General features: G+C 43.5%; 1 protein-coding gene across 1 annotated transcript in view; it reads left to right on the forward strand.

The window, feature by feature from the left end:
* The window catches only part of selenot2 (selenoprotein T, 2), an 11,835-nt gene extending 2,333 nt beyond the window's left edge, over positions 1-9,502 (forward strand). The window contains exons 4-6 of the mRNA XM_026185690.2: positions 1,357-1,444; positions 8,748-8,877; positions 9,257-9,502. Of these exons, the coding sequence (XP_026041475.1) occupies positions 1,357-1,444; positions 8,748-8,869 (210 nt within the window). The 3' untranslated portion in view covers positions 8,870-8,877; positions 9,257-9,502. The remainder of the gene's footprint in view (positions 1-1,356; positions 1,445-8,747; positions 8,878-9,256) is intronic.
* The last annotated feature ends 411 nt before the right edge of the window (positions 9,503-9,913 follow it).

The following is a 9,913-nucleotide window of genomic DNA, read 5'->3' on the forward strand; positions in this document are numbered from 1 at the left end:
AAATCTGAGATATACAGCTATACAGAAATGGGAACTATGCAAGTTGTAAACAGTTGTAGGATTAAAAATTATCAAATGTACAGAATGATTATTTACACAGAGCTATACAGTAGTGCAGTTAAGATAAGTGAGGGTGTAGATAGTTTCTACAGAGGCTATATAAAGTGCTAGTGGTTGTGAGTGGTGGTTCAGTCCATGTTATTATTGTGTGTTTGAGGGTACAGTTGTCCATTGTGGGTGTGTGTGTTCAGTCCATGAGTTTAACGTGGGTCAGATGTCAGGAGGCAGAGTTCAGGAGTCTGACAGCTGTGGGGAAGAAGCTGTTCCGGTACCTGGTGGTCTTAGTCCGGAGGCTCCTGTAGCGCCTCCCAGAGGGCAGGAGGGTGAAGAGTCCATGTGAACGGTGACTGGGGTCTTTGATGATTTTCCCAGCCCTTTTCAGACACCGCTTCCTGTAGATGTCCTTTATGGCAGGAAGTGGTGCTCCGGCGATGCGCTGGGCAGTTTTCACGACCCTCTGCAACGCCTTCCGGTCCGAGGCAGAGCAGTTCCCATACCAGACTGTTATACAGTTGGTCAGGATGCTCTCGATGGTGCAACGATAGAAGTTCACCAGGATGTCTGAGGACAGGTGGTTCTTCCTCAGAGTCCTCAAGAAGAAGAGGCGCTGGTGAGCCTTCTTGACCAGCTTGGAGCAGTTGGTCGTCCAGGTGAGATCCTCGGAGATGTGGACTCCCAGGAACTTGAAGCTGCTCACACGCTCCACAGCCGTCCCCTTAATGTGGATGTGGGTCAGCATTCCTCCTGTAGACCACGATGAGCTCCTTGGTCTTCTCGGTGTTAAGCAGCAGGTTGTTTCTGTCGCACCACTCAGCCAGACGATCCACCTCCTCCCTGTAGGTGGCCTCATCCTTGTCACTGATGAGGCCAATCACCGTGGTGTCATCTGCAAACTTAATGATGGTGTTGGAACCATCAGCCGGTCTGCAGTCGTGGGTGAAGAGGGAGTAGACGAAAGGGCTCATCACACAGCCTTGTGGTACACCGGTGTTCATTGTGATTGTAGATGAGCTCCGAGTCGTGGCAAGTTGATCCCAGTAGGTAGTAATGGAAAAGGAGCTTGACAGGCCAAATCTCACCAATCCCTGTTTCTCCAGGCTGTCAGTGTAGCTCATTTAAACTGAGGAATGATTTAAATGACCTTGGAAAAACACTCATGAATAGACTGATGACTGAGGTTATGGTGTGATCAGAGCGCTAGCTTGTAGAATCGTCCGCCTATCCTGCTGCTGTTACCACGGTAATGAGTGCTGTTTACTGATTACCATGGTAACGGACACTGTGCTTCTGTTGCAGATCTTCTCCTGCCTCATGGCCTTCTTCCTCTGTAACATGATGGAGACTCACTTCCTGTCCACTGGAGCCTTTGAGGTCACACTAAATGGTGAGTTCTGATTGGACCAGACCTTTGTGTTAACATCATGCTTGTGACACAGTTTCAGTACTACAACTCAAATTACTGTAGTAGTTCACGCTTGTTTGTTTATTTGTTTATTTATAAGGAACCCCATTAGCTTCCACAACAGTGGTTGCTAGTCTTCCTGGACGCTTGTCTGCACTAAAGTCAAAGTATTCAGAGTAATAAACTGTCAGTCATCAGAAACAGAACAGCACTTCTTACTATAACCAATTACATCACTGCTGACCTCACATCCTGCTGTAATGCTGCCTGATCTGTACCAGAAACCCAGTTTGTTGTTTACTTATATGAAAGTGCTCATACTTCCTGTCACTCTGACAGCAAGCTCTGCGTACATGTCTTAGACATGATCTCTCACTCTTTTCTTTGTGTGAGTTATTAAAGAGAACATGTATGTATTCAGTCTAATTTCTATCCTGGAGCTCTGCTCAAACAAACTGTATGTGAAGCTTGATTTAAAAACAAAAAACATTCACAGATAGGGCTGTTCAATATAACGATATATATCGGATGCACACTTAGCACTTAGTTCCTCCTACGCCGAGCGGCGCATCGGGCAGCTAGTGATCTCCATCGATGTCGGTCAGCAGCGACTGCTTCAGCTTCGTCCCAGGCAATGTCGACAGTTCTCAGATTGTCCATAAATGTTCGATGACGATATAAAAACATCTATCGTTTCCTATCACGCTATCATTTGTTTCGTGGTGTCGCAAAATAAACTGTTTACAGCAATATTTTTTCATTATTTCTATGGTCACTGTAGTGACTATATTAATTTCTTAAAGCTCTCTCTTTCTCTTATATTTAATATAACCACACTATGGACGGACAAGCGCCTGTTTTTTACGTGCTGTCGTTAGCAACAATGACGGTAAAACCATCGCGTGGCTCCGCTGTATGCAGAGTGTTTACGGATGAGAAGCAAAAAGAGCCGTCAGGTGCTAAAAAATAAACTTCAGACTCAAACGTTAGAACAAGCTTTTCCCCGCAACATGCCGTGTAATAAACACTCACAAAGAGAAGGGCGGCCTTTACAATCTATGTCTAAAAATGTATAGTTTCATGCATGAGTTAAAACACTGGATTCCAGGTAAAGGACACCCAGCTCGAAACACTTCACGCAAGTCGAGCTGCCCAAGAATCACAGAATTTACAGAAAATGTTAAATTTTTTATATCGTGGTCGGGACGATAAATGTCTTATATCGGAATATGAGATTTTGGTCATATCGCACAGCCCTACAGAGTGATGTCATTTGTTTCATTGGTTGCTGCTGCTAACAGACCTAAATTAGTTTAGGTTAGCTAACAAGTGACAGAAGTGATAAGTGATAACTGAGCGGAAACCATTAGGGCTAAAAGCAAAAATGAGGCTAAGTGTTCCAGATGCTGCACCACCTTCTACTGAGGTACTTCCAGAGCATCCTAAGCAGCTGCATCACTGTCTGGTGTGGTAACTGCACCATATCGGATCTTAACACCCTACAGCGGATAGTGGGAACAGCTGAGAAGATCATTGGAGCCTCTCTTTCCTCCATCGCGGACACTTTTTGCATCCACAAAGCCACAAGAATTGTAGAGGACCCCATACACCTAATTACACAGCAGTTTGCCAACAGTAGTTATAAACCAACACAGGGAAATAAGGTTTCCTGAAAGTATATCATTTGTTCCTTGGAGGCTTCTGTTTTTGGTCCGTCATACACATCAATCTACACTGGTCAAAAAAATAAAGGGAACACAACTAAACAACACAATGTAACTCCAAGACCAATCACACTTCTGTGAAATCAAACTGTCCACATAGGAACCAACACTGATTGACAATCAGTGTCACATGCTGTTCTGCAAATGAAGTGGACAACAAGTTATAGGCAATTAGCAAGACATCCCCAATAAAGGAGCAGTTCTGCAGGGGGTGACCACAGACCACCTATGCTTTCTGGCTGACATTTTGGTCACTTTTGAATGCTGGCAGTATTTTCACTCTAGTGGTAGTATGAGACGGAGTCTACAACCCACACAAGTGGCTCAGGTAGTGCAGCTCATCCAGGATGGCACATCAATGCGAGCTGTGGCAAGAAGGCTTGCTGTGTCTGTCAGCGTACTGTCCAGGGCAAGGAGGCACTACCAGGAGTCAGGCCAGTACATCAGGAGACATGGAGTAGGCCGTAGGAGGGCAACAACACAGCAGCAGGACTGCTACCTCCACCTCTGTGCAAGGAGGAACAGGAGGAGCACTGCCAGAGTCGTGCAAAGTGACCTCCAGCAGGCCACAAATGTGCATGTGTCTGCTCAAACGGTCAGAAACAGACTCCATGAGGGCCTGACATCCACAGGCGGGGGTTGTGCTTGCAGCCCAACACCGTGCAGGACGCTTGGGTTTTGTCAGATATCACCAAGGTGCCCTGTGCTCTTCACAGATGAAGGCAGGTTCACACTGAGCACATGTGGCAGACATGACAGTCTCGAGATGCCGTGGAGAACGTTCTGCCTGCAACATCCTCAAGTATAACCGGTTTGGCAGTGGGTCAGTAATGGTGTGGGGGTGCATTTCTTTGGGGGGCTGCACATCCCTCCATGTGCTCACCAGAGGTAGCCTGACTGCCATTAGGAATGAGATGAGATCCGTAGAGCCCTTGTGAGCCTATCGTCTCACAAGGGCTCCTCCTAATGCAAGACAATGCTAGACCTCATGTGGCTGGAGTGTGTCAGCAGTTCCTGCAAGACTAAGGCATTGATGCTGTGGACTGGCCCCCCTGTTCCACAGACCTGAATCCAACTGAGCACATCTGGGACATCATGTCTTGCTCCATCCAGGAGTTGGCAGATGCTTCAGTCCAGGTGTGGGAGGAGATGGCTCAGGAGACAATTGGCCACCTCATCAGGAGTATGCCCAGGCATTGTTGGAAGGTCATACAGGCACGTGGAGGCCACACACACTACTGAGCCTCATTTTGACGTGTTTTAAGGACCTTACATAAAAGTTGCTTCAGCCTGTAGTGTGTTTTTACACTTTTAATTTTGAGTGTGACTCCAAATAGGGCTGCTCAATTAATCGAATTTTAATCACGATTACGATCTGGGCTTTCAACGATCATTAAAAATGACTGAGCCGATTATTAGCCCCTCCCTCATTTATCCGCGACACCTTAAAGGCCGGTCCGTGAAAATATTGTCGGGCATAAACCGGTCCGTGGCGCAAAAAAGGTTGGAGACCGCTGATTAAGAGGACCCGAGGGAAGCTCGGAAAGCTAAGCAGAAGTTATTTGGAGAGTGACTGCCGTTGGTTGAAAAGAGAGTTTAAAAAAAAAAAAACTTCAGTGGTGTTGCACACTATTTTATATTATTTTTTTAAAGTCATTGTTAACCCTTTAAAGCCGGTCAGAGCAGCACGCTCCGTTTTGCGTAACTATTTTTAAATCCCTGTAGAACCTGAACCTTGTAAGCTAGCGCAATAATTTGTTTTGCATATGAAACCGGAGGAGTTGTACTTACATCTTATGCCATCAGCTTGTCCTCGGTCACGGTTTCGTTCCACATATAGCTTTGCAAAAATTGCATAAAAAGCGCTTGCAGGAACAAAAACATAATATTCCAGAAACACGCTTTGCCGTTCCTATCAGCTGTTCGTAACACTTCCCACAGTGAAATGATGCACATGCTGTTTTCTTTGCAAATTTGCATCATAGGATTGTTTTTTGTTTTTCCTGCAGTATATAAAAATTGCTGTATCTCCAAAATAAAACTATGAAGACACTCAAAATAAATTTCCTGTGGTGGGAAACTATTTTTTGCAACTTTATTGTATTTAAAGTTTTGAGGGATAAGCCTCTTAAATTTCTCCAAGTAGAAATATATGTAAACAAAACAAAAGCAATTTTCAATTTTTTTTGTAGTTTATTGCACTTTTTTGCAATTTATATAATTACTATGGACTTAATGCATACATATTATTAAAATATGGGCTATAATAGTTGTATTGATGTATAGCAACTTGAAATGCTCCCACAAATGGCACTACAGCATGTAAAAAAAAAAATAATATAAGCTCTGGTGGACTTGGTTCTATAGTAGGTCTTAAAGGGTTAAATAAATATCGTCAAATAATCGTGATCTCAATTTCAGTGAAAATAATCGTGATTATCATTTTTGCCATAATCGAGCAGCCCTAACTCCAAATCCAGACCTCCATGGGTTGCTATATGTGATTCCCATTGATAATTTTTGTGTGACTTTTTTTTTTTTTTTTTTGTCAGCATATTCAACTATGTAAAGAACAAAGTATTAAGAGTATTTCATTCATTCAGATATGGGATGTTTATTTTTGTGTTCCCTTTATTTATTTTTTTGAGCAGTGTATTTTTCCGAAACACACTTGCACTAGGTGATGCTACACAAACACTAAAAACTATGAACACTTATTTGTTAAATCAGCTTTACAAATGGAGTTAAATCTGTGACCATTTCTTAGAGCAGGGCTCCATGGTGTGATTTTTCTGAAATCACGCAGAGTTTCATGGTTTTTCTAAAAAACAAAAAAAACCCCTCTTATAATCAGAGATGGGCAATAATGCGTTACTTGTAACAGTAAATTGCAGAAAAAGTAGAATTGGGCTGAAAGATCTATCGCTTTATCACCTATTCAGGTTGTAAATTGTGTTTTTAAAAAAGTAACTAAGTAATTACTTTTGAAAATAAGTAATCAGTAAAATAACAGGATTACTTTTTGGGGGAAGTAATTAGTTACTGATTACTTTTTTCAAGTAACTTGACCAAAACTGCTTATAATATCTATAAAATGCACTACCTGTCAAACGTTTTCGAACACCGCAACTAGCCTCATACCAGAGGGTGCTGCATGGAGCTGCAGAGTGCTGTGTGTTCTGGTTCAGGGAGCCTCTCACTCTGTACAAGTCACCAACCCTGGATCCAGCAAACAGCCCCAGACCATCACACTTCCTCCTCCATGTTGATGCCACACACTGTGGAACCATCCTTTCACCTACTCCACGGCGCACAAAGATCCTGAGTGATGAAACGAAGAGTCCAAATGTTGATCCATCAGTCAATGATACCTTCTTCCAGTCTTCAGTAGTGCAATGTCGGTGTTTCATGGCCCAGACAAGCCTCTTTGTCTTATTCTGACGTCTGGCTTTCTTGCTGCAGCTCGTCCTGTCAAACCTGCAGCTCAAAGCCTTCTCTTCACACCTGAAACTGAGACTTTCTCACTACGACCACTATTAAGCTGCTTGAAGCTGTTGTCCTGTGAGTCGCCTATATCACAGCTGTTAACTCTCAGGAACGTGTCCTCTGATTCAGTCGTGTCTTTGGGTCTGCAGACCTCTTCCTGTCACAGTTTGTTTCTGAGCCTTTGGATGCTGAAGGAAACTGGACTCACTGACACTTTGACTTTCTTTGCAGTTTCTCTGTCGGACAGACCGACATTTATGTGTTATGATGGTCTGTGTCTCTTCCACTGTTATTCTCACCATGTTTGTATCAACACACTACAGTACAGTACTGTTCAGCTGATGCCCATGAGGGTATGGTACCACAGTGTGCTCCAACACTGCTTCATGCAGACAGAGGGGGACGGAATCCAGACAAGTTGGAACACCTGTAGGAATTAGTAGCACCAACTTTCAAGGCTGATCAACCTCCAATACTGCAGAACAGCTTTGAATTGTTAACTCATGTTGTGTTCCCTGAAAAAGGCCTTTCTGTATAATTCTGACGTATACATTACATTTCAGTTTTGGGTAACCTTACCTTTTTTTTTTAACCTTTGGCAGTTTACCACTTTTGTACCATTTCAACCTATTCACTGGACTTGAAACACATGAATTGTGATAAATAACTGGAAGAACTGGGGTGTGTTTACTATATATAGTAAACCAAGATATTTTCACACTGTAAGCAGTAATTAAACATCAAGTTGTAGTTTGTACAGTAAATATAATAAAACAGCAAACAACTTTTATATTTATGTAAAGGACTTTTATTGTGAAAGGAGAGATCTGTTCCTGTGTGGAATCTTAATCTGCTTAAGAAGGTTCATGATTGAGCTGGAAGTATCAGCTCAGAGAGTGATGAAGGCCTGTAAACCAGAATAATCGAGTGTGCGATCGGGTTTTACAGTGTCTGTCCGAAAGCGGTGAGGCAGCTCAGACCGATACGAGGAGGCACATTGCGTGTTGTCCAATATAGTTTTATTCCACTTTAAATCTGAAAAACAATGTTACAAAGCCTGGAGGTAAATATGATGTAGGACACTCTATGCCCCCCTTTAGACTCAGCCCTGTAGGGATCACTGGAGAGTGGGCTGGCTGCCGTCAGCCTTCAGCGAGCTCTATAAATTAAACATTATATCAGACTCAGTTAACAATTCATCTGCAAATTTTGATGTAGCCTTACTTCTGCAGCTTTACTGCAGATTTTTCTGTAAACTAAACGGCGATGGGTGGAGCAGCTACAAAGTTTGCTTTTCTCCGTTGGTCAGCTGTTTCCAGGTTTTAATGGTGACTTCAGGAACAGCGCTGCTGTTTCGGAGGCTGTGCTTTCTTTCTTCCCACCTAAGCTCACTGTGTCGGTAACGCCTCTGCCTCTTTGCTCTTCACGTTGTATAAACAGACTCCGCCTCCACATTAAACTGTGCCAGCGTCATCATCGGTGCTGCTGTTATCAGTGTTTTAGGTTTAACACAGTTTATTATTCACACACTTCTGTTGTAGTCTGTAGTCAAAGTTTATTGGTCACATATCATGCACTGTGTGACATACGGCGAAATGCTTATCGCTGTGCAATTCCCGCCCATTAAAAATATTTGAATAAACTCAAGAATCAAAATGATGGTGTGCAGATTAATGTATTTATTTTGTTATTAATTATGTGTACAATGACGTGATATGAGAGAAACCAGATCAGAAGTACGTTGTTGTTATTAAAGTGCCGTCCGTTAAATGAAGAATCGAGGATTTTTTTTTTAAAATGATAAAGTTATAATCTGAGTTACTCAATGAATCGTGCCGCCCGCCTCTTTAAAACTGTGGATGACGACGAGCTCAGAACACAAGGGGAAGTAAGAGGTGCGGCCTGCCTCTGGATGTTGTAGTTTCACCATACGAGTCTGAGTTACCTTCTCCTAAACAGGAGGTGAGAGGTCATTTTTGAACTGTACAAACACACCCAGGTTTCCTTGTGGAGATCAGGTAGGGACATTCCTCTGACCTCATTTCCTGGTGTAACGCTTTCTGTCGTCCCCTCAGATGTGCCCCTGTGGTCGAAGCTTCAGTCTGGTTACGTCCCGAACATCCAGGAAATGTTTCAGATCCTCGACAACCACATAAAGATGAACCAGGTGGATCACATGACCTTCACCTCCACTTAGAGCTACAGGTGAATGCACATCAAGTTAACTGCACACAGTGACGAGACTCACAGGAAGTTTGTGTGAACTCGGCAGGTGCGATCAGAGTATCAGCTTCACCTATCTGTTAGATTTTCCTTGTACTGATGCACGGAGAAACGCCTGACAGGTACAGACTCACCTGTGACTCCAAAGACTGAATTTAGTCAATTTAAGAGGAACAAAAATTCAGTCCAGTCAGTCCAGAGACGGGTGTGACACCGAGACAGGTGAGGCAGAGGCGGGGCCAGAGTTTGATTTACAGACAGAAACATTTCTTTAAGTACTTCAGGGAGTATGTTTTGTGAGATGGTTTCAGCTGTGCTGTATTCAGGTGTCTCTCTCTCTTATTACCTGTTCTGTGTCCAGGTGCTCCGGCTTGCTAGGCGTTCTCCTGATGGCGTTCATGAAGGCCAGGCCTTAAAACAGATTCTGAAGGGCCCGGCTGGATGTTCCTCGCCATGAACTGAGCACTCCCTCTGCACCGGCTCACCTTCAGCACTACAATACCAGAAAGCACTGCTGGCAGCCTTGTGCTAATTAGTGTGTAGACAGGAAGTAGATGGCTGTTTATGTGAAGCTTTTATTGTGAAAATAATAAAATGTTCAGGTCTGTTTCCTGCCTGTTTGTGGTTTTGCAGGTAAATGCACATGTCCATGCAGATCGAGCCTTTTATTCACAGCATGTTTACAGTGTGGCTCATTTATGACCAGAGAAGCAGCCATGACATCCCAGAATTCATAGCAACGCACTTTCACTCCAGGAAAAGAAACCTTGAAGATGGCTGACAAACTCAAGTAATAGATAGGTATGACTGACACAACTGATTCCTGTCAGGAGCTTGTCAGAGGCTTGCTGTGATCAGGCAGGATTCACATGGCTTCATTTTTACTTCAGTCACAGAAAGTCTGGGAGGGGGTAGGAACTCCAGGCCTTGAGGGGCTGCAGGTTTTAGATCTTGGTGCACCCGAATCAAATGATTACTTCATTAACAGGCCTCTGGAGAACTTAAAGACATGTTGAGG

The sequence above is a fragment of the Astatotilapia calliptera genome, chromosome 2 (assembly GCF_964374335.1).
Source record: "Astatotilapia calliptera chromosome 2, fAstCal68.1, whole genome shotgun sequence".
In the NCBI taxonomy this organism is placed as follows: domain Eukaryota; kingdom Metazoa; phylum Chordata; class Actinopteri; order Cichliformes; family Cichlidae; genus Astatotilapia; species Astatotilapia calliptera.